Source organism: Capra hircus, chromosome 3 (genome assembly GCF_001704415.2).
Source record: "Capra hircus breed San Clemente chromosome 3, ASM170441v1, whole genome shotgun sequence".
Lineage (NCBI taxonomy): Eukaryota > Metazoa > Chordata > Mammalia > Artiodactyla > Bovidae > Capra > Capra hircus.
Window position 1 is genome coordinate 70569632 of NC_030810.1, and position 25305 is coordinate 70594936.

Genomic DNA, 25305 nt, shown 5'->3' on the forward strand with positions numbered 1-25305 from the left:
TGAAATTTAGCATTTTGATCTCTGAATATCTTTAATATGGGAGATGTAGAGAGCACCAAGTTATTAGCCAATTTGGAAATTATTCTTGAAGAATAGGAAATGATGCTTTTTCAGGCAACAGGTAGATGGGAGTATCTTTTGAAGACTGCAAGAGCCTTGCAGAACAGTGATCTTTATGTGTTAATATCTTGTTTCCTGTACTGTGTAACACTTGATGAATGACCATAGTCCTATTGAGATGGTTGATGGGACTCCCGTTTTATGGAAAAAGTATAAAATGCCTTGGTAACTTGCCCAAGGTCAAAACGTACTACAAATGCAGAGCCCAGAATTTGAACCCAGGTTTATGTGATTATGTTCAAACACTTCTTCACTGAGAGTCTGCTGTGGTGCTAGGAATAGTGCTTGTACCTTAGGAGTTCAGAGTAGAGTAATACATGGCTCCTGCCCTCAACATGGTGTTGCAGGTGAATAAGATAGTAATCTGTAGGGAGCCTTGGGGAGCCAGAGAAAGACCATTTAGCTCAGTCTTAAATTTTAGGGGCATTTTCTGTCTGAACTGGATCTCAAGGAAGGAGTAAGAGTTAATTGCAAAGAGATGATCTGTAGAGGGTGTTGCTTGCAGCCCGGGGGAACCACATGTGATATTTAGGCATAAAAGAGATTTAGGCGTAAAAATAGCATGATTTATGCTGAAGAACATATTTCTGTCTGGGTCTTAAAGGATGAGATTGGTGGTGACTAGCATAAAGAAGAGCCTGAGTTTTTCTTTTCATACATGATTACCTGGACAAATAACAGAAACTGGTTAAAATATTTGTGGATAAAATTTCAGACTTTTCATTGTGGTTTTATCTTCCTTTTCTAGGATCAGTTCGACAGCTTAGACAAGCATACACAATGGGGAATTGACTTCTTGGAAAGATATGCCAAATTTGTTAAAGAGAGGATAGAAATTGAACAGAACTATGCGAAACAATTGAGGTAAGTTACATTTTTTTTTCAGTTCTCAGAAATGAAATTACATGTTTAAATAGTTAGCCTTAGATAAATGTGATACACTAGGAGTTGAATTCTGTGTGTTTCATCAGAGTTAGATTGAGTTAGGTAACTGGTTTGTTTTAGTGACTGGTTTAATTAAATCATTGCCTAGTATCACAAGGAATATTGGCTGGCTAGATCATGAGCAGCTTTCATTCCAGAAAGATACTTAAAATTATACAATCAAGAAGCAAAATTCCAGGAAAAAGGAATAACTTGGTAATATTAATAATTTTGTGCTTTACAGTTTTATTCCCGAACTTTTTGCGTTAGTAATCTTTCCAAAATATTGAAGATTTCTCCAGTTTCTCATTTCTTCATAGTTTCTAAGACTTAGAAAGTGAGTGTGATGAGCTGTGTTTCTTTCTGTCAAAAAGTAGATGTATATTACTAATAAAAGATTCTGGAATATGTGTTAGGAGATGAAAATTTTAAAGGGAAAATTTTAATCTTAAAACAAGTGGAACTTAGCCTAAGATTTTATTCAAGCAGAAAATCATTGTTGGACCACAACCTGATAAATAGTTTTGCTGCAGCTTACTCAATAAAAATAATGTTTGAAGCCTGAAGACTAGAAAACAATGTAAGGTTCTAGGTAAAGGGGTTAGGATTCTTTATGTTATATAGTGACAGAAAAATCCAGCCCACAAGGTACACATGAGTAAGAGTCCAAGCATAATTTGATTTGTGTGTCAGATGTGGTCAGGCTCCTGTTTCTTGGCTCTTCTTCCCATTGTTGCCTTTATACTCAAGTTTTATTCAGTACCATCCTTTTTACCCGGTAGCCCTAGATTTCATATCTTCATACTCCCATATCCTGGGGAAGAATGATGATCTTTGTTGTGCATTTGAGGGGAGGAGATAAGGAAGGGAAAGGGGGAAGGAAGAAAGTGAAAGAAAGGAGAGGGAGGAGATGGAAGGAGAGCAGAGTGCAAGCCTGTATCAGCTTCTCTTTTCCAGAAATCCCAGCAAAAGTCTCCTTATGCTGACCCTGGTTAGATTATATGCTATCCTGAACAGTTCACTGAAGTGAGAATGTTAGATTGATTTATAGCTAATTAATTGCCCAAAAGAAATATAAGGTAGTGGATCACAGGAGGAAGGGAGATTTTGAGTGATAAAGTACGTATGCCCACCATTTGTAGTAGTTTATTCAAGGAGCTGACTGGTTGTGGCCATGAGATAGACTAGTAAGGTGAATAGGTTACTTACAATGATACACATACTACTATTTTGACATGTATTAAAATTGTAGCATCATGCTAATTTCTTGATCCATTTGTGTCCTGTGTTTTCTTAAACAAAGTAATTTCCATATGGAAATAGAAGCAAGGAAGCTACAAGTATATTAATAATAATTGTGATGATATTTTATCTGCCCCAAAGTTTTGGCTTGGGAACTTTACTGTGCAAGAATCTGGAAGCATTAAAGGACCTCTGAAAAGTTAAAATAGCCATAAAAAGAGTGTATTCATGTGTGAACAATGAAAAATTTCCCTCATTTAATTATTAATTTGATCTCAACTCGAGCACATTGTTTTCTGGTTTTTAACTATGCCAGTAAAAGTGAAGCAAAGAAATGCTGCAGGCAATAGTACAGTGATGTGACGGCACTGTGAAGCGACAAATAGCAAAGATTAAAATACTGCAAAAAACAAGATAAGATGTTTCCAGCTTAAAGGTGCCTGTCAGTAAGGACGTGATGAAAAATACTGTGGAAGATACAATTTAAACAAGTCAGATACAGCAGCATATTTAAACTTAAAAGGGTGTTCAGTCTGTCAGTGTGAAAAGCAAGTTGTAGAACTGAAGGTATAGCAAGATGTCCTTGCTTTCTTGAGGTTGAGTATATAGCTATGTGTAAAATTTGTGTGTATTCTGAAGAGATCCAAATAGGATATACCCCAAATTGTTTTACCCTGGTTACCCCTGGGGAACGAGAGTAGGGGTTGGGAAGGGACTAAACTTATACATATTACTTGTAATTTTAAATTATTAAAGTTTTTCTAGTGATTATGTAATCTTAAGCAAAAAGGTGATATATTTCAAAGAATATCACCACAAATTTTAAAAGAAAAATTGGTAATTTATAAGGTAAACCATCAGCAGTATGCTGTATTTAGTTGTCCAGAATAACTGGGGTCTCAAGGGTTTCAGGGTGGCCAAGATTTTAGCAGAGTAAAAGACTGTAATCAAATAGCAGACTTGTCTGCCCTTCTATTTTGTGACTGATAATAACGGTTATAATTTTCACTTACTTGCAAAGAGAGATTTTGACACCACTTCTTTGGAGCAGGAGTGGTTAGAACCCACAATTACATGGTATGAAAATACACTTTTGTAGTGAGAAAATAAATGCTCTAGTTAGTGATTTGCATCTTTTTTCTGTCCCAGCAGACTAAAGAAATTTATTACATGTTCATCCTAACAGTGGCTTTCACTTGCAGTGATTCTCAACAAGAACAGGATTATTGGAAGGTGTTGAGGAATTCCAATAAAGAAGAGTTGGGAGGAGGCTTGTGTAACTTGAAACCGCAACTCCCTTTCCTTTGTCCACATTGATATTTGCTGCTTTGGATGAATACTTAGTAAATGATTGAATTATCAGCTGCTTTTTATAGTATCTGTTTTGTCCAAAGGGAAGAAGTGTGCCTTGTTTATTTCCTTTTCTTTAATGAGAAAAATTCTTTTGGTTGACTCCCTCCTGTTTTGCTACTGCAAAACAACTTCTTTTCATAGTGAGAACTCTTTTTTCTCCTAAATAATAATTGTATTCATAATGCTAAATATTTTAAATATACTGCAGGGTTAAATTTTGCAATATACTTTTGTAAATATACTTTTTACTTGCATAAATTTTCACATAATTTTGGCGCTCCCTAGTTTATTCTCTTCTGTCTTCTATTGTCTGTTTTGATGGCTTTGGTTTAACTTTATTGAAGTTTTGGTATTCACTTTTGGTAGTGATTTGAGGACGAGAATAAATAGAAAATAAAGCATCTAATTATGTTTGGAGACAGTTATAAGCAGTCCAACAATGTCCATTTTGATGGATAATAAGTGGTGACTTTGAATTACTTGGTAGAACTTTTCTTTGTAGACATAAAAAGTGGAAGTTACTCTAATAAATTTATGCTACTGTATATGTATGACAGATTGAATTTTCTTACGTGAAAAAAAGCTCTCTGCATAATGGTATGTATTATCGTTGTCTAGTAAAAATAATTACAGCAGTAAGTTCTATCATAGAGATTGCTATATGAAATTATATTTCTCTATTTCACTTCAGATCATTCCGTTTTTGCTCAAATATGACAGTGTGGTACTGAAAGAAAAATAGGTTGGATGACTAAAAATTACTCTTACCTTAACCAGAACAGAAATCTCTCCAGATTTCTTGGATATTATTTCTATTTCTGTACCTTGACAACCATGGCGACATAACTGGTACCTCTAGAGCTGAGTGAATATAAGTTGAATGCATAAATGATTGAATGATCTGTGCTTCAGTTTAGTTTAGAAATTAGGATCTCAGTATGCTGACCTTTGAACCATGTACTGCTTTCTATCCATACTAGAGTTTATGTCATATATTATACATCAGTGTGAAGAGATTGCTCTACTAAGAGCTGTCCCCAATATTTAGGATAGGCTTAGATATAGAATAATGTAAATAAAACCAGTTTCTATTTTCTATTTAGTTTTTTATTTTCTCATGCTTCTTTATCAGAATTTTCTCTGTGTTCCTGTTTAGTATCAGAAGAACCTAGGGAGCTCATCTTTTGTGCTGACCTATGGAAAGGCGAGACTACTGTTTGTTTTCGGTCGGCCATTGTTTAACTTTTGACGCTTTTGACTTACCTGAGTTTTGTGTTTTTTTTTTTTTTAATTAGAGGATAATTGCTTTACAATGTTGTGTTAGTTTCTGCTGTACAACAGAAAGGCTTATCACCTTAACAAGAATTACAGTCTATTCCTGATTTTTGTTTTAAAATGTTTTGTTAAATGATGAAGCCAAACCTAACATAAAGCATAAAGCTCCTAAGAAAGAAAATAGAGACTTCCTTGGTGGTCCAGTGGTTAAGACTCAGCACTCCCGATGCAGAGGATACGGGTTTGATCCCTGGTCAGGGAACCTAATTGCATATGCTACAGCTAAAAGGCCCCACATGTGACAACGAAGGGCCCACATGCACCACAACTAAGATCAGGTGCAACCAAATAATATTTTAAAAAAAGAAAATAAGTTCAAACCAGTTGTGTTAAACATTTTGATAGTGAGCTTTCCAATGAAAAGGGTTTAAAGATCTTTGAACAACTATAAAGAATAAGAAGGTTGTTAATGATGTTGGCTGTATAGATCACTTAATCTCTTAGCTTTTTCATAATACCTTTAATATTTTTATTTCTAAGTTATTTGTAGCCATTTGAATTGTGTGGCAGTGTCTAAAATGAGATATAATGTTTATTTTATCCTAACGTTTAAAATATGGACAAATCAGATTAATTAAGCTATTTATTTGAATCTAGGACTATGTTGTATAGTTCTTCAAGAATCTAATATTTAGAGGGAAAACAAGTTATCAACTTGCAGAAGAAAGTTTCTCTGAAAAGTGTAAACTTAAATATGGGGCAATCTGTTCCTTCCTCAGTCTAAGTTGAGCAAATAAAATAATTTTTCTCTTTTCTGTCTTCAACATACCAGAAAATACTCTTCTGTAAGATTTGCAGTTGCCTAGAAATCACATTGTTATGACTGTTGCATCCTAAATAGTAATGAATTGTTGAATATGTTCTTTGAGTATAGAGTAGGAAGCTGATACTATAGATATAGAATACAGAGCCCCATTCACATCTTAGGAACTGTGTATCCTTGACATGGTAAAGATAAAGCAAAAGTAGGAACTGGCATTTTTAAGAAATAAGATACTTTGTTCACTTTCATATCCATTGAAACTTGTTTGAATTTCTTCTCCTAGGGCCTTCAGGCATAAATTCTTAAGTCCTCTTATTTTTTCTTAATTTATTTTACCATCTGCCACCAGTAGAGGTATATTGAGAATGACGCATGTCCTTTAAAAAAACAAATGCAGTATTCAGAATTTGTCTAATATCACTTGTACCTAATGTGAAATTTACTGTCTTAATCATTTCTAAGTGTATATTTCAGCAGTGTTAAGTATATTCATCCTTCTGTGACCAATCCATAGAACTTAATCATTTTGAGAAAGTGAAACTCTGTGTATTAAACAACTCTCCATTTTCCCCTTCTTCTAGGCCCTGGCAATTCTGCTTTCTGTGAAATTGACTACTCTAGGTACTGTATAAGTAAAATTAGACAGTATTTGTTCTTTGGGGGATGGGTTTATTTCACTTTTATCGTTCAGTCGCTAAGTCGTGTACATCTCTTTGCGACCTCATGGACTGCAGCACGCTAGGCTTCCCTTCCTTCCCTCATGGACTGCAGCACGCCAGGGAAAGATGGATAGAGATCCATCACTATCTCTTGGAGTTTGCTCAAACTCATGTCCATTGAGTCAGTGATGACATACAATCATCTCATCCTCTGTCACCCCCATCTCCTCCTGCCCTCAGTCTTTCCCAGCATCAGGGTCTTTTCTAGTGAGTTGGCTCTTCGTGTCAGGTGGCCAAAGTATTTGAGCTTCAGCATCAGTCCTTCTAATGAGTATTCAGGGTTGCTTTACTTTAGGATTGACTGGTTTAATCTCCTTGCTGTCCAGGGAACTCTCAAGAGTCTTCTCTAGCACCACAGTTCAAAAGCATCAGTGCTTTGGCACTCAGCCTTCTTTGTGGTCCAAGTCTCACATCTGTACATGACTACTGGAAAAACCATAGCTTTGACTATATGCACCTTTGTCGGCAAAGTGATGTCTCTGCTTTTTAATACGCCATCTAGGTTTGTCATAGATTTTCTTCCAAGGAGCAAGTGTTGTTTAATTTCATGGCTGCAGTCACCATCTGCAGTGATTCTGTAGCCCATGTAAATAAAGTCTGTCACTGTTTCCATTTTTCGCCATCTGTTTGCCATGAAGTGATGAGAATGAATACCATGGTCTAAGTTTTTTGAATGTTGAGTTTTAAGCCAGCTTTTTCACTCTTCTCTTTCACTTTCATCAGGAGTCCCTTTAGTTCCTCTTTGCTTTCTGCCATTGGGATGGTGTCATGGGCATATCTGAGGTTATTGGTATTTCTCCCAGCAATCTTGATTCCAGCTTGAGCTTTATCCAGCCCCACATTTTGCATGATGTACTCTGCATATAAGTTAAAATAAGCATGGTGACAATATACAGTCTTGATGTACTCCTTTCCCAATTTGGAACTAGTCCCTTGTTCCATATCTGGTTCTAACTGTTGCTTCTTGACCTGCGTCAGGTTTTGCAGGAGGCAGATACAGTGGTCTGATATTCCTATATTCAAGAATTCTCCACAGTTTGTTTTGATCCACATAGTCAAGACTTTAGCTTAGTCTGTGAAGCAGAAGTAGATTCTTTTTTGGAATTCCCTTGCTTTTTCTATGATCCAACAGATGTTGGCAATTTGATTTCTGGTTCCTCTGCCTTTTCTTAATCCAAGTTGTACATCTGGAAGTTCTCAGTTCACATACTGTTGAAGCCTGCCTTGAAGGATTTTGAGCATTACCTTCCTAGAATGTGAAATGAGTGCAGTTGTGTGGTAGTTTGAACATTGTTTGGCATTGCCCTTCTTTGGGATTGGAATGAAAACTGACCTTTTCCAGTCCTGTGGCCACTGCTGAGTTTTCCAAATTTGCTGGCATATTGAGTGCAGCACTTTCACAGCATCATCTTTTAGGATTTGAAATCGCTCAGCAGGAATTCCATCACCTCCATTAGCTTTGTTCGTAGTGATGCTTCCTAAGACCCACTTGACTTCACACTCCAAGGTGTCTGGTTCTAGGTGAATGATCACACCATTGTCGTTATCCGGGTCATTAAGACCTTTTGGTAGTTTTGTGAATTCTTGCCTCCTCCTCTTAATCTCTTCTGTTCTGTTAGGTCCTTACCATTTCTGTCCTTTATTGTGCCCATCTTTGCATAAAATGTTCCCTTGGTATCTCAGTTTTCTTGAAGAGGTCTCTGGTCTTTCCCACTCTGTTGTTTTCCTCTGTTTCTTTGCATGGTACACTTTCTTATCTCTCTTTGCTATTCTTTGGAACTCTGCATTCAGATGGGTATATCTTTCCTTTTCTCTTTACCCTTCGCTTTTCTTTTCTCAGCTATTTGTAAGGCCTCCTCAGACAGCCATTTTGCTTTTTTGCATTTCTTTTTCTTGGGGATGGTTTTGATTACCCCCTTCTGTACAGTGTTACAAACTTCCCTCATAGTGCTTCAGGCACTCTGTCTCAGATCTAATCCTTTGAATCTATTTGTCACTTCCACTGTAAAATCATAAAGGATTTGATTTAGGTCATACCTGAGTGGCCTAGTGGTTTTCCCTACTTTCTTCAATTTAAGTATGAATTTTGCGATAAGGAGCTGATCCGAGCCACAGTCAGCTCCAGGTCTTGTTTTTGCTGACTGTATAGCTTATCCATCTTCAGCTGCAAAGAATATAATCAGTCTGATTTTGGTATTGACTTTCTGGTGATGTCCATGTGTAGAGTCATCTCTTGTGTTGTTGGAAGAGAATGTTTGCTGTGACCAGTATGTTCTCTTGGCAAAATTTTGTAGCTTTTGCACCGCTTCATTTTATTCCAGGGCCATACTTTCCTGTTACTCGAGATATCTCTTGACTTCCTACTTTTGCATTCCAGACCCCTGTGATGAAAAGGACATCTTTGTTTGGTGTTAGTTCTAGAAGGTCTTTTAGGTCTTCATAGAACTGTTCAACTTCAGCTTCTTCCGCATCAGTGGTTGGAACATAGACTTGGATTACTGGATAGTGAATGGTTTGCCTTGGAAATGAACTGAGATCATTCTGTCCTTTTTGAGACTGCATCCAAGTACTGCATATCAGACTCTTTTGTTGAGTATGAGGGCTACTCCATTTCTTCTAAGGGATTCTTGCCCACAGTAGTAGATAAAGTGGCCATCTGAATTAAATTCACCCATTCCAGTCAGTTTTAGTTCACTGATTCCTAAAATGTCAGTGTTCACTCTTGCCATCTCCTGTTTGACCACTTCCAATTTACCTTGATTAATGGACCTAACATTCCAGGTTCCTGTGGAATATTGAATTAGAACTCAGAACTTCTCAGATGTTGAAACATTAAAAATGTAATGTTTATGTGCCTTAATTTTTTTTTTACGTTTTACTTCATTTAGAACTGTGAAATGCAGTTTAAATAAAAGTGAATTAATGTTTTTAGAAATTATTTGGAAAGCTTATAATTTTCACTGAAGTTCAACTCTAAACATGACAAAACTAGAATGGATAAATATTAAAATCAGGAATTTAAATATAAGTTAAGTAGTATGATATATTTAATACCATATAGTTAGAATATATAGGGAATACTGTAGTTTTTAGAGAAGCCCATTAAATTTAGAAGCCTTCTCAGACTACTGAAGAATATTAGTTCTTCTGTATCCGTGATGCATGATCCTAAGGTACTGAGAAAACGTGAATGAAAGACACATGCATCAAAGCAAAGTAGTAACTTATCTATGACATCTATTATAATTTCTATAATATGTATCTGTATAAAACTTTAATTCCTGATTTATAACACAATACTCAAAACGTGTTACATATAAGAACTACTTTTCATAATTGGTTGCTTGGAGAGTCTCTGAATTTAGAAGAGTGGGAAATTTTTTTCATAAACAGTAGCCTAGGGAAACTGACACTAAGGGCAGATTTTTAGAAAATTTTTATTTTATATTGGAGTATAGTTGATTAACAATGTTGTATTAGTTTCAAGTGTACAGCACAGTGATTCAGTTACACATATAAATGTACCCATTCTTTTCCTTTTCCATTTAGTTTATTACAGAGTATTGAGCTGAGTTCCCTGTACTATAAAGTAGGTACTTATTGGCTATCTATTTTAAATATAGCATTGTGTACCTGTCAATCTCAATTTCCCAATCTGTCCCACCCCCTCCCTTTTCTCTCCTGGTAACTATAAGTTTTTCTCTTAAGTCTGTGACTCTGTGTCTGTTTTGTAAATAAGTCTTTTGTAATAAGTGATATCATATGATATATGTCTTTGACCTACTTTTAGTATGATAATCTTCAGGTCTACCCATGTTGCTACAACTGGCATTATTTCATTGTTTTTAATGGCTGAGTAATATTCTGGGGGGGGTGTGTGTATGTATGTATAAACTTTATCCATTCATCTGTCAGTAGATATTTAGGTTGCTTCCATTCCTTAGCTATTGTAAACAGTGCTGCAGAGAACATTGAGGTGCATGTATTCGTTCAAACCATGTTCTTCTCTGGATATATGCTCAGGAGTGGGATTGTCATATCATATGGTAGCTCAGTTTTGAGTTTCTTAAGGAACCATACTATAGTTGGTCCATAGTAACTGCACCAATTTACATTCTCACTAACAGTGTCGGAGAGTTCTAAGGGCAGATTTCTTGAGAGAGATTGTCTATTTTTAGTTTAGGAGCAATGTGCATGTTTTACCCTTACATACTTAACGTAAGCCAGAGATTTATTTTACCTAATAAGGGTATTATGTTAAAAATTCAAAGCAGGGATTTGTGGGACTTAGTAACCAATCACACCTTGGAATGAATTCTTGTTGACTTTAGACTGTTTTCTTAGAAAGCCCAACTGAGATCAGATGCTTTGAGGAACATCTTTTTTTTTTGAGAGGATAAAATCTCTTGGTATGCTTTTATCATAATTTTTTTTTAATTAGGAAAATTGCAGTACATTTAAATATGAATCATTTCTCAGTCCCCCTCCCTAGAAATACTAATAATTTCTTGTGTCCTCATCTCCTAGCAGAAGTTTTGATTTAGTGGACTATGCTGTAGTTTCTCTAATGGCAGGGTTCACTTGGATAGAGTCTTTAGTGTCTTATATATGGTTTCTAAGGGCTTTACTGGTCCTTGGGAAGAGTTGCCTGTAGCTGTGTAACTTTTACAGAAGAGATACAAGAGCAGTTTTTAAAAATTGCTGAGTTTTAAGCTGGCATGCTCAAAAGGTAAACGTATTATTACTTTCTTCTTCCCCTTCCCTCTTGTATAGGTGCTCTTCCTCCCAGAAGCTGGAGATGAAATTAGTGTTGTTTAGGCTATGTTTAAAGTGTGAGTGTCTTAAGACTTTAGTGTTAATGTCTGTGGCAGTAGCCATAGTCTTTCAAGTATCAGAAGCCCAAATTATATTGGTTTAAGCAAAGAAAAAAATGTATTGCTTATGTGACTGAAAAGCTTAGGTATCTGGGTTCTCAGAAAAGTAAGAATTTCTTTTTCTCCTGATTTTGCTATCCTATCTGTTGATGTAATTCCCAAGTAGCCTCTTTAGGGTTGTGTCCTCTCAATTTAACTTTAGAATAAAGAGAACATATTGATAAATAATCAGGACCTACTTACTGTGTAGCATAGGGAACTCAGCGCAATATTCTGTGATAATCCAAATGGTAAAAGAATTTGAATAAGAATAGATACATTTAAAGTTATAACTGGGCTTCCCTGGTGGCTCAGATGGAAAAGACTCTGCCTGTAGTGTCAGAGACCTGGGTTCGATCCCTGGGTCAGGAAGATCCCCTGAAGAAAGAAATGGTAACTGATTAACTTTGCTATGCACCTGAAACTAAAACAACATTGTTAATCAACTGCACTGCAATATAAAGTAAAAATTGAAAAAGAGAACATCTCTTACCAAGAATTTCTAGAGAAATTTTAGGATGGACTTTGGCATGGATTTATGGATCTGAGAGTGTTCCTGTGGGACTTCCCTCATGGTCCAGTGGTTAAGACTGTGCTTCCACTGCAGCAGGCCCAGGTTCAATCCCTGGTGGGGGGAACTAAGATCCCACATGCTGTAGGATGTGGCCAAAAAAAGGAAAAGGTGTTCCTCAACTGTTACATGTGGCCAGCACGCCACAACTACATGGGCATGACAATAGAGGAGCTGTAGTTTAGGATATACTCAGTTGTACTAGAATAATAACTCCCAGATCTCATGGGCTAAGCAGAAAAAGCTTATTTCTTGCTTATGCAAAGTCAGCCACAAGGCTAGGTGATAATGCTCTAGTAGTCCATGTGGCAACTCAAGAGTTCATATTATTTTCATCTTTATCTTAACATGAAACTTCCACGGTTGCTTCAGCAGAGAATGAGGAAGCCCGAGGTTTATGTATGAGCTGTAAAGCTTTAGCTTGGTATTTACACAAAAGTTACAGCCCATTATACAGAATTAGCCACAACTGGAAGTAGGCTGGAAAATGTATGAAATAACAAGATTTTTTTTGGTGAGCAGAAATATGTCTGCTACAAACTGTTACACAATAAAATAGCATAGTAAGTGATGTAGGTATGCAAAGACAGCGTGTTGATTATAACCTGTAACTCTAAATAATGCTTAAAATGCTGATTTGTTCAGAATTTGTCACTACTTGCTCTTTGGGATGTTCTTTGCCCAAGTTTGACTTGTTTTTGTTTAATTTATGGATTCGTGGTTTAAAATCACTACTTTAAAAGTAATTTCTGGAATTCAATCAGTTTAGAGGTTGGAGACTGTAGTTATAACCATAATCCATAAATTAATCAATTACCTCATAATTGCTAATTTCCATGAATATTATAGTTTAGTATATCTCAAATTATTTGTGATGACGGACTACATTCTTTTAAAGTGTCTACTGATGCTTTTATAAAATACAAAAAGTTTTGAATACTTGAAAAATGATGTAAAAAGAGACATGAAATACCCTACATTTTTTGTGGTTAGATTCAACATTTATAAAATTACTCTCAACTTCTGTACTTAGCTTGTTGTGGATCGATAATGAAGAGTAAGTGGACTTTTACTTAGTCCATGGATCATGTTTTGAGGAGCATGCTATAAAGGACTGTGGTTAATGCTTTGCAAATAACTGTCTGCTTTAATTCTCATATATGGGGTAGAGGTTACTGTTACCATCATTTATAGAAAACGGGGCATAGAGAGGGGTCTTATGTGACAGATGTCACATAAAATCCCATGTAGTCCAGTTTGACTCCAGAGTCTGTGTGCTGGTCTGCCTCTGATTTTGCAGAGATGAAATGATAGATCATCATGTTACTGTGTTAATTACTTTACATCATTAAATTATTGGTTTTGTGAAATTGGAGACTTTTAGAATGTAAGTCAATTTCAACAACAGCATTTTTAACAGATTTTTAAAAATCTTCCTATAGAAATCTGGTTAAGAAGTACTGTCCCAAACGTTCCTCCAAAGATGAAGAGCCAAGGTAAATTATATACCTATTTATTATTGCTTATAAAGATTTAAAAGAGTATATTTTTGTTATTTAGTAAAATAAATACTATACCATTAACTTTTTATAAAAATTTTAACAAGATTTGTATTATAATAAAAAATTATGTTTATGAAAGAGGAAAGTACTATTTTTTCTTATGAGAACGCATACTTCAATGGGCTTGATGATAGCTTTTTAGAATAGTTGATGTGTGAGTTCTAAGTAATAGGTGGATTGGGACTCCACTTGAATGATGTAGTCTCCAGAAGAAAAGGGTGTTTTTTTCCATACTTTATTTTGTAGTTGTCAGCTTGTTAGATTCTTGATTTTTCTTTTACAAATAGTGAAACAATTTAGCTGGTTGGGTTAAAGGGGTAATGAAAAGGAATAGGTTTTCAGAGTAATTTTGGAACTCTGAATAAATGGTTGGGGATTGTCTACGAGCTTTCTGGCATTCTTACACAGGGGAATACGTGGATAGTTGTAAAATGGAGAAACAAAAAGAAACTGGATGATTGTAAAATGCAGAAACAAAAACTGGATGTTTATAAAATGCAGAAACAAAAGAGACTAAACTTAAAATAACTTTGTGTATGATTGTCAGTTATTTAGAGGATTCTTTGGTTTAGTGTTAATGGAGTCCTGTCTGAGCTGTGTGCCTGCAGCTTACGTAAGAACGTTCTGGCAGTATATTCAAGTAGATCTATACATTTTAATACAGTTATTTTCTTTGTCTCTCTCCTTCCCTCCACACAAATTTTTTTTACCCTTATTTCTGCCCCTTCTTACCCTCTGTGGTGCCAACCAAAGTGGCACTTCACTTCCATTCAGGATGTGGGCAGGCATACAGGCAGCTGTGTCCAGAGCTGATAGCAAAATTGTTCTGTAGATCACCCATCGAGATGCATTTGAGTGGTATGATTGGCAGGTTCTGTCCTGGAGAGCAAGCACATCATCTCTGCAACAGGCTCAGCTGCCAAGCCTAGGAATCCAACCAAGTTCATTCCCAAGCTCAGGCCAGTCAGTTGGCAACGTAAGAGATTCCAGTATGCCAAAAGAGCCTGCAGGTAGTATTCTTATTATTTTTTGACCCCCAAATCCTTTTATTTTTAAATTATGACTACCTGGAAATATATAAACATGTACAACTTGAGCTTAATGCAGAGCTTAATTTAGAGCTAGTAGTTGAGATTTAGGATGAATATGTTAAAATTGGTTAAGTGTCAGGTTTGATCTGTATCTCACAAAAACATTTGTAATGAGAATAAAAATAAATTTTGCCATTTTTAATGTTTTTGTCAGGTTTACTTCGTGTATAGCCTTTTTTAACATCCTTAACGAGTTAAATGACTATGCAGGACAGCGAGAAGTAGTAGCAGAAGAAATGGCCCACAGAGTTTATGGTGAATTAATGAGATATGCTCATGATCTGAAAACTGAAAGAAAAATGGTAATTTTTAAATCATTCTTATACAGTTATAATAGCATATACAGTATTTTCACAGAAATGAAGTAATTACTTTGCCTTTTAAAATTATGTATGTTCATTCAGCATGAACTGGTTTTCTATTTCACTACATTTCTTCTAGCTTAAATTATCTCAAGACATTCTTGCTAATTTGTGATCATTTTGGGTTTAAGACTGAGGTTTGGTAAACTCTAGCCAGCAGGCCAACTCTAGCTTACTGCCTGTTTTTGTTTCCTAGATACCATGAGCTCAGAATGGTTTTTACATTTTTAGATAGTTACTTATATATTGCAGGTGGCCACTTTTGCATTATATTAGCAGAGTCGAATATTTGCAAGAGACCACGTGGTTTCCAACACCTAAAATATTTATCTGACCCATTATAAAAAACTTTTTCTACCCCTGTTCTCTATAATCATGTATTTTTCTAGAGATTATATGTCTTAAAGATTATATTTGAAGTATTTAAATAATATTCTAGGAAATGCATTTTAGAGAGATTTTCTCTTCCTGAGTCTTGATAAAGTTATAATAATTAGTACCTTGAAAAAAAATTAAGTGAAAACTCTTTTGGGAGAGGCCTTTAGACTTTAAGTGGTGTTTAAATGTAATTTTAAAATTTGTTTGTTTTTTTTGGTTGTTATCACTTTAGCATCTTCAAGAGGGACGAAAAGCTCAGCAATACCTCGACATGTGTTGGAAACAGATGGATAATGTGAGTTATAATGTTTTCATGTTTGACATAAATTTTCGTAGGCTGATTTAACCCTGAATTCTCTTATGTGTGTGCATGCTTAGTTGCTCGTTGGTGTCCAACTCTTTGCAACCCATGGACTGGAGCCCGTCAGGCTCCTCTGCCCTTGAAATTTTTCATGCAGGAATACTCGAGTGGGTTGCCATTTCTTACTTGAGGAAATCTTCCTGCCCCAAGAAACAAACCATGTCTCCTGTCATTGGCAGGCAGATTCTTTACTACTGTGCCACCTGGGAAGCCAAGTTCTCTTGTTTCTTATCTATTTGAGTTTAATATTTCTCATTGTAGTAGTATTCTTAATTTGACACTGATGTAAATAGAGAGTGTGAGATCATTGTATCCATTTTCCTTTTTTTTTTTTCCTGTGTGGTTCTGTACTTTGTTCCAACTCTGTAATCTTCGGGTATCTGTCGATATTTAGGAAGATTCTTTTTGTCTTTGCAGTTATTGTAAAGTATTAGTAGAGAATAGAAATAATAAGGAAATAGTGATATATCTTAGAAGACCATTTGACTGAGACAAAGAGAGCCTGGGTTCTAGTTCTGCCTTTCCCTTAGCATCTGATTTTTTTCATGACTTCATCTTTAGTAAATGAAAAATGAAGACAGCGGACTAGATTATATAAAATGTTTCTTCCAGTTCACTGTATCTCTAATAATGTAAATGTAAGATTCTAATCAGTGCTGATTGAGAATTCTTAGGTATATTAATAGTCTGTTTTCATTTTTGTTTTGATTTTATTTCTGATTGGTTTCAGCAAGACTTAAGGGAGTGTTTACATTTATTAAATTTAAAATTGCCTTAACTAGCATCCTTAGTATTGCCACCTAATGAGTGTGTATGTGTGTGTGTCTTTCATTTGCACAAAATAACAAACTCCTACACTAGGAGTTATTGGTTCCTTTAAAGACTGGAGTTGACACAAATCATTCCTGTTGATATGTGCTGACTTACCTTTAGAATAATTGTTACTAAGCAAAAGTTGTAAGAGTCATAAGAAAGCATCAAAAAATGTAGGAGAGATTTAAGACATTAACAGTATTGTGAAATAAAGGTGAGTTCATCTCAACTCAGGTATATTGAAAATACCCACAATATGTATTGAGTTTGGTACAAAAAGCAGATATGATAATGATCTTGTTTTTGTGGAGCCTGCAGTCTATTGAGAGACACACAAATACAATTTTTGTGTAATATGGAGAAATATATGCAGGATTCCTTTTCTAGTTCCATGTCTTCATGTCTAATCAAGGAAATAAAATTGTAAAATGTCTAACACATTTGAAATAATTGACAGGAGATTTAAAGAACTAGCAGGGATAGGTTGAATTAGTGATGGAGTATTGAAGGAAAAAAATTGACAGCTGTTAACCTAGGAAAAACAAAAGAAGGCCCCAGGGACATTTAAGATGAGGGCAGAAGACAGTAGCCTGTGAAGTAGATTCTGAAGGAATGATCAGAGATTGAGAAGAGTGAAGCATCAGAGATTCCAGGTCTCTCAGATGACTGCTTCCAAGTAACAAAGCGTATGACTTTATAGGATCAGGGCTCAAAAACAGATTAGTTCCAGAGTTGGTCAGTAGCTCAGTGATGTCACCAAGGATGATCTTTCTGTCGTTGTTGCTGTCTTGACCGTGATTTTTTCCCTCAGGCTTGTCCCTTTTAGTCAGCAGTTGACTTAAGCAGCCAAACACCACAATCCTCATTCAATTCATGCAGAAGCTTGAAGAGAAGCATTTCTCTTTTGTTTTGTTTTACCTGGGAAGAAAAGCTTTCCAGAAAATCCCCAGCAGAATTCTTCATGTATGCCTTTGACAGGATTAGATTCCTTGACCATGCCTTGGCTCTGGGGTGGCTGGTAAAGCAAGTTATCATCCATTTTCAGCCTCCATACAGGGAGGTATGCTCTTCTAAGAAAGAATAAGGGAGTAGAAGTAGCTATTGATTAGTCTACAGCACAAAGGATAAAGAAGGGAGAATCTTTTCTGTATCATATCATATAATGGTATAATATCTTTCAGGGAAGGTGTATTTTTAATATTATTGTACTCATGATTCTTTTGCTGTTGCTAGGGAATTATTAGGTAGTTTTTTTCACAAACAGTAAGACACTTACTATAAAAGTACTTTTGTATATATGCATTGCCTCAGATTATACCAAAATTAGTAGCTATAGCCATTCAATTTGAAAACACAGCTCTGAACTGAGTTTCAGAGAATTCAGTGTGAAATGTAATCTTCACAGGAAAGTGACATTCTACATTTTATGCATATTCAGATATATTTATGCTTTGAATAAATTTTAAGTATCATTTGATGTCTCATACTAATCAAAATAGTAAGTACATTTTAAAGTTTTTATAAGAAATTTCTTACATCAAATTTTTAAATTTGATGTAATTTACAGGTATTCCTGGTACTAGGTATAAGGTCAGCTGAGCTAACTCAGACATTGTTTGGGTCCAGAGGCATGCATGCTCATTCGCTTTAGTAATGCCCATCTCTTTGCGATGCTATGCACTGCTGTGGCCTGATAGACTCCTCTGTCCATGGGGATTCTTTAGGCAAGAATATTGGAGTGGGTTGCCATTCCCTCCTCCAAGGATCTTCCTGACCTAGGGATTGAACCTGTGTCTCTTGGCATGTGGGTTCTTTACCACTAGGGCCACCTGGGAAGCCCTTGGTTACAAATACCTAGATATAACAGCTAAAATATTTTTTATTGTATTTTAAGCTCAGCAGAAAGCTCTTACCTGAAGGAAAGGGAAATCTCTTTACTGCTGGACGCTAAGGACAATCTAAAAGCCAGAGCAATAGGTGTAAGAGGTGATACAATGGCGTTTGAAAAGTGATTCCAGAGGTGTCGGGGCATGGTTTACAGGACCTTGCTAAGGGCTTGGGATTTAGTACTCACACAAGTACAGAGTTTAGGTTTTAGCTCTGTGTGAAGAGTTGGAACTGAAATCCCTGTATAAAGTTTGAATCTTTGAAGGGTTAAACCTTTAGTGAAAAGTGGCAGGAACTCTGGACAGGCCAAGGGAGACAACAGAGAACCTTGTCTCTATCTGAAGGTCAAGGAGTGGGAGGTATCCTGTGAGAAGGTTAAACCTTTTGACCTTGTTGTTAATGAGGTTTGCACTATCTGAATAGTTTTGTAATGCCCAAGACAAAAAATTGACCTTGTAACTGGTTAGGTAAACAGAAAATGTTGACATCCTGTGCTTTCTTCTTAGTAATTCTCAGAATACAGGTATCAAGGTATATATTTTCCAGACAAGAAGTTGGAAGAGTTTCCTCTGTGGAATTTAATTAGCTTCAGAGGAAAAGACTTAAAGATACAGGCACCATGGTTTCTCCAAGGAAACTGCCAGTTAGCTTTTAAAATAAGAAGAGCAGATTGGCAGAAATCTTCAGACATAAACAGCAAAGTATACAGGGGGAAAAAAAGCAACTTTGAAGAAACAGTGACTATGAAAGGAAATAGAAATTAAAAATGAAAAGCAAACAAGCAAAACACCCAGAACTTTTATTAGCATTTTCATAGGAAATAGAGAAATGATTACATTCATGAAATAGGAACAAGATACTATTAAGAAAGGAACATACAAAGAACAAAAAAGAACTTTATGGAAAGCTCACTGGAAAGAATGAAATTGAAGAAGTCTTAAAGTAGAGCAAAATGACAGAGATTGAAAATATAGAAAAAATATAAGAGAGTTAGAGTACTGGAGAATCCCATGGACGGAGGAGCCTGGTGGGCTACAGTCCCTGGGGTTGCAAAGAGTTGGACGAGACTGAGCGACTTCACTTTCACTTTCAAAGGACTCATTCTATAGATTGATTTTCAAGATAAGAATCATCTTTAAAAATAGAAAACTTAGAAAATGGATAGGGAAAATTAATTCAGGAAGAAAATTTTCCCAGAATAGAAAGACATGAGTTTCTAGATGGAAAGGATTTTCCAGTTGCTCAGCACAGTTACAAAACATAGCTTAATGAAATTTCAGAACAGTTAGAGGGAGACGATCCTACCAAACTCCAGAGAGGAAAAAACAAAATATAAAATAAATGTGTTTTATGCAAACGATCAGGGAACAGAAAGCCAGAAGACAATGAAGTAGTACTTTCACATGTCTGAAAGACGACAGTTTCCTACTCAAGAGTTTCATACCCAGTTAAACTTTATTAAAAGAGATGGAAAGGCTTGGGGTCTTGGAGACTCAAAAAATTATCTCCCACAAACCTTCTTTTAGGAAGCTACTGCTGAATGTGTTCTAGCAAAACAGAGAAATGAACCAAGAAAGGGGAAGGTGTAGGGCTAGAGATGAATTCAAATTAAGGGAGAGTTGAAAGGAATCCCCAGGAAATGGTGAAGGGAAATCCCAAGGTAACAGTAGGCCTAGTTTGGTAATCAGTCCAAATTTCAGCAGGTTAAAAACCTCTTGAGTTCTTGATTTCATTAAGAAAATAAAATTAATAGAATTGTGAATGTAGTTGAATTAACTGAGGAGTGGTTTAAAGAACTGGGGACACCAGGGTTAAATTAGAGAAGAGTACATTGGAAACTAAAGCAATTTTTTAAGAAAGAGACATTAATTTCAGGATAAAAAATATACACAGGAAAGTAAATATATCACATGTTCAGTTCTGAATAGCTTTTGCAAAGTCATGGTAATTTGAATTAAATTTTTAAAAATTTAGGAGCCATTTTGTGCAGATGGTATTTCTTGGGACACATGGAAGAAACCACCCAAAACCAGTTTGGAGGGATGTTCCCATATTCTAAGCTACATTGGGATCCCATCAAAAAAACAAGCAAACATAAAACAATCAACAAAACACGTAAAAACCAAACAAAAACACCGAACAACCCAAAAGTCCTGCTTAAAATGAGCTTAAATACATGTGATTATTTTTATTATAAAGAGATTGAGATGCATAATAAATATTAACTCAGTTATGCCTATAATTTTTTTCTTTACAGTCTTATGATATTTGATGTTTGAAGTGCATGGTTTGATTGCGATAGTAAAATTTCTTTTCTAATTTAGAAAAATTTTACTTTTAGTATGCAATTTTACACATTTCACAGTAGCAACACCTTAAAGTTACTCTTTTTAAAATTGAGGTAGAGTTGGTTTTTAATATTGTGTTGGTTTCAAGTGTACAGCAAAGTGATTCAGTTTTTTATATATCTACATGAATTTTTTCAGATTATTTTCCATTATAGGTTATTACAAGATACTGAATATAGTTCCTTGTAAATCTGTTTTATGTATAGTAGTTTGTATCTGTTAACCCTGTACTCCTAGTTTAACCCTCTTCCCCCCTTTCCCTTTTGGTAATGATTAAGTATGTTTTCTATGTCTGTTTCTGTTCTGCATATATGGTCATTTGTATTGTTTTTTTAGATTGATTTTAGATTGTTTTTTTAGATGTTTGTCTGACTTACTTTGCTTAGTATGATATTCTCTAGGTCCATCCATGTTGCTGCATATGATAATATTTCATTCCTTGTGGCCGAGTAACATCTATTGTGTGTGTGTGTGTATGTATATATATATATAGCACATTTTCTTAAACCAGTTGTCTTGATGGGCATTTGAGTTGTTTCCATGGCTTAGCTATTAATATTATAAATGGTGCTGCTGTGAATATTGCAATCCATGTTTTTTTTCATCTTTTCTGGATCTATGCCCAGGAGTGTACTGCTCGATCATACGGTAGTTCTGTTTTTAGTTTCTTGAGAAAACTGCATGCTGGTTTCCACAGTGGCTACACCAATTCACATTCCTACTGTGTAGAACAGTTCCTTTTTCTCCAGACCCTCTTCAGCATTCATTATTTGTAGACTTTTTGATGATAGTCATTCTGAACAGTGTGAGGTGATACTTCTTTGTGGCTTTGATTTGCATTTCTCTAATAATTACCTATGTTAGCACCTTTTCATATGTCTGTTCACCATCTGTATGTCTTCTTTGGAGAAATTCTAGATCTTCCCACTTTTTGATTTTTTTGTTGTTGTTATTGTTTTTAAATACTGAGTTGTGTTTGTATATTTTGAATGTTAACCCCTCGTCAGTCACATCGTTTGCAAACATTTTTTCCTGTTCCATAGGTCTTTTCATTTTGTTGATGCTTTTCTTTGCAAAGGCTTTTAAAAGTTTGATTAGGTCCCATTTGTTTAATTTTTGCTTTTACTTCTTTTGCCTCGGGAGACTGATCTAAGAAAATATTGCTGTGATTTATATCCGAGAATGTTTTGCTTTTAGGAGTTTAATGGTGCTCTGTTTTATGTTTCTGTCTTTAGCGTTTTGAATTTATTCTTACATATGTGAGGGGGTGTCCTAATTTCATTGATTTACACATAGCTGTCTAGCTTTCCCAACACCACTTGCTAAAGAGATTGTCTTTTCTCCATTTACTGTTCTTGGCTTCTTTGTCAAAGAGGTGTGTTGCAGGTATGTGGGCTCATTTCTGGGTTCTCTGTTCTGCTCCACTGACCTGATGTCTTTTCTGTGCCAGTATCATGCTGTTTTGATAACTGTAGCTTCATAATACTGTCTTACATCTAGAAGGATTATGCCTCCAGCTTTTTTACTTTTTCCTCAGGATTGCTTTGGCAGTTCTGGTCTTTTGTGGTTCCATGTATTGTTTATTAGTATTAGTATTGTTTATTAACTTTGAAATGAGATAACTCTAATTTTATTTTTCAGTATTTTAACTTTTTTTAACAGAGTAAAAAGAAATTTGAAAGAGAATGTAGAGAGGCAGAGAAGGCACAACAGAGTTATGAAAGATTGGATAATGACACTAATGCAACCAAGGCAGATGTTGAAAAGGTAAGAAATAATTCAAGCTGACTTTAATATCAAAATATTTTTACTTGCATATGGATCATACTTATAATATTCATGTTGGTATTAGAGTTTCTGCAAGAGATACTCTACATCTAATCTAAAATACACAAATATTTGTGTACTTTAAATTACAATACTGGTCTGAGAAAGTAAACAAAATTAATAATGTCGACTACATTCAGAGTGCATAGGAAAGATAATTGCTCATAGGAATGAGGTTCTATCCTATTCCAAAATAAGATAGAAAGTCTAAGGTATGTTGATAGGGTATGCAGATAGAGGCTGCATAGTGTGCTTCCCAACTTTACAGAAAGGAAAACATGATAAAACTGTCAGAAATGTGAGAAATGTGATTTATCGCTATTTGTTTATTAGCTCATTCATTCATTCACTCATTTTGGAAGGCTGAATTCTCTCTTGTCATTCACTGAGTCTGGGCCAGAAGTTCTATAACATAACTGTTGGTAGGGTCAGTCCTATAACTGTGGTGGCTTAGCTTTTCCTTCTCCCTTACTGTATGCTCTTTATCTTGGGATATTTGACACAGTGATAGTGTTGAAATGTTGGAGTTTTGAAATATAGACAAACCTTACTCCGTTCTTTTGTATATACAGAGGTCCACCATTAGTATATTTTCTCCTTAGAATTTTATAATATTCTATAGCATCAGAGGAAGAAAAAGTAAGGAGAAAGGAATACTTTATTTTCTATATTCCATTTGCTTTACCAATTTTTTAAAAACCCTAAAATCATAAACATTTTAGGTTACAGTTACCTTAAAGATCTTCTGCTATAACTTATGCTGTTATCTTGTCTACCCTATTTTTAATAACCTACACCTCTTATGATAGTAAGTTCCCTGTCATTGGAAATATAGAATCTTAAAATAGCCTGTTCATTAAAAAAAAAAAAAAATTACCATTTCCTTATATTAACCCCACTCATCTCCCTGTTCACTTTCAGTTTGTAAAAAAACTAAAATAACAAATCTATTTTTCTCATAAATAGGTATTTAGATATTGTTAGCAGATTCTCTACCCATAGATGAACTGTTTGTTTCTTCAACTATTCTACATATGAAATATCTTCAAGTTACCATTCACTGTGACTACTTCCATTTAGATATCATTTAATTAACCAATATTCCACTTAAAGTATGTTATATCAAATGGGGTATAGTTCATTTGATCAGTTCTGAGTGTGATTACCTTGCTTGTTTTGAAAACTAAATTTATATTAATTATACCCTAAATGTATATTGTTTTTTTGGCAGTTATACCTTAAATGTATACTGTGTATTTGGGGTTTTTTTTGTAGAGTATACATTATACCCTAAATGTATGTTGGTTGTTTGGATTGACTTTCAGTGAGTTCATGGTTAACTGAAATCCCCATGTCTTTTCATATACGAGGAGTTACAAGTTTATGTGTCTCAGACAGAACTTGTACTGTTGGCATTTTAAATGCATATGCCAAATCTATGTCAATTACTAGATTTGATCCTGCTGTTAAGGTTTTTGGATCCCTGATTTTGATCACCCACTATATTAATTTCCTTCTAGGCATCAGGTAATACACATAATGTGTCAGCATTACTTGATAAAAATGTTGACCACAACACTTGCAAACAAACTGTTTTATATGTGGGAGTCGGGAGTCTTCCTTGCTGGTTGACACTGACTACTTAAGAACTCTTCTGATATATCAATTTAATACATAGTTTGTGTACTAAACAAATTAGGTTTAACTGGACTCTCATTTTTAGCTTATTCATTTCTGTCTATAAAGATATCTTTAGAGACTGTTCATACATCTTGAAGTCTAGATATAACATGTCTACTAGTTAGTTTGACCTAACTAGTTCAGAACTTTAATGTTTATATTTTCCTTTTTTTTTTCTTGTTTGCAGCCCCTTTAATTGTTAGAGAATTGGGAAAACTTTGAGGATTTACTTTAGAATCTAGAGAGTAGAGGAATTCTGTTTTCAGTGTCTAGGAAGGGAAGGGAACATAGATTTAAGTAAGTACTGATAAAATTAAAAAACAAAAACAAAAAAAAGGTGAAGAGGGAGCAGGCCAATTAGTGTATCTTCCTAAAGAAAAGGAAGGCAGTTGCACAACACTGAATATACACAACACTATCAAACTATACACTTAAAAATAATTAAGATGGGTAAATTTTATGTGTATTGTGTATTTTGCCACAATTAAAATTTTTTTAATTTAGTGAAATATAAAATAGAAAAAGAAAGCAAGGCATTAGATGTGAAAACCAGAATATGTCAGGGAAGGTGTCAGTTTTCTTAGTTTCTAGTCTTACACTTTTTCATAACCTGTTGGAGTCTTTCATCTAGGCTTTAGATATCATAGCCAGTGACTTGAAATAGGACACGCCTCCCCTGAAAGAAAGAACCATTGTGGGTAGGGAATGCTTGGAATCCTTCATTTCATCATAGTTTGTAAGAGGAGGGAGAAAAGGGAAAGGAGTGAATGCATGTGTTCTTAGAGTCTCAGGTTAGAACTTGAAGTGTGTTTTTCTTTAGAAATACTTTAGGCAGTGGTGTTTAGTTTCCATAGTACTTATTATTTTAATCTTCAAGAACACCATGAATTAAATGGATATTTGTGGACTTATTTGAGATCTTGACTACCATGTATATCTGTGTGTCAGTTTGTTTCTGAGTTCAGAAGAACTAACTTGTAGGTCTACTGTTAGACGGTTAGGGATTACAGTTATAAAAACTAGGATTAGAATAATGAAGTGTATTCGCAAAGTGCT

At 35.1% G+C, this 25305-nt stretch overlaps 1 protein-coding gene across 4 annotated transcripts in view; it reads left to right on the plus strand.

Annotated features, from left to right (window-relative positions):
• Positions 1–25305, plus strand: part of FNBP1L (formin binding protein 1 like) — a 110039-nt gene that overhangs the window by 56532 nt on the left and 28202 nt on the right. For 3 of the 4 annotated variants that reach the window (XM_018045778.1, XM_018045775.1, XM_018045776.1), the window contains exons 2-6: positions 869–984; positions 13383–13436; positions 14748–14895; positions 15566–15628; positions 22405–22509. In XM_018045778.1, the coding sequence (XP_017901267.1) occupies positions 869–984; positions 13383–13436; positions 14748–14895; positions 15566–15628; positions 22405–22509 (486 nt within the window). Of the gene's footprint in view, positions 1–868; positions 985–13382; positions 13437–14373; positions 14513–14747; positions 14896–15565; positions 15629–22404; positions 22510–25305 lie in introns of those variants that run through there. The other variant, XM_018045777.1, reaches the window with a different exon arrangement.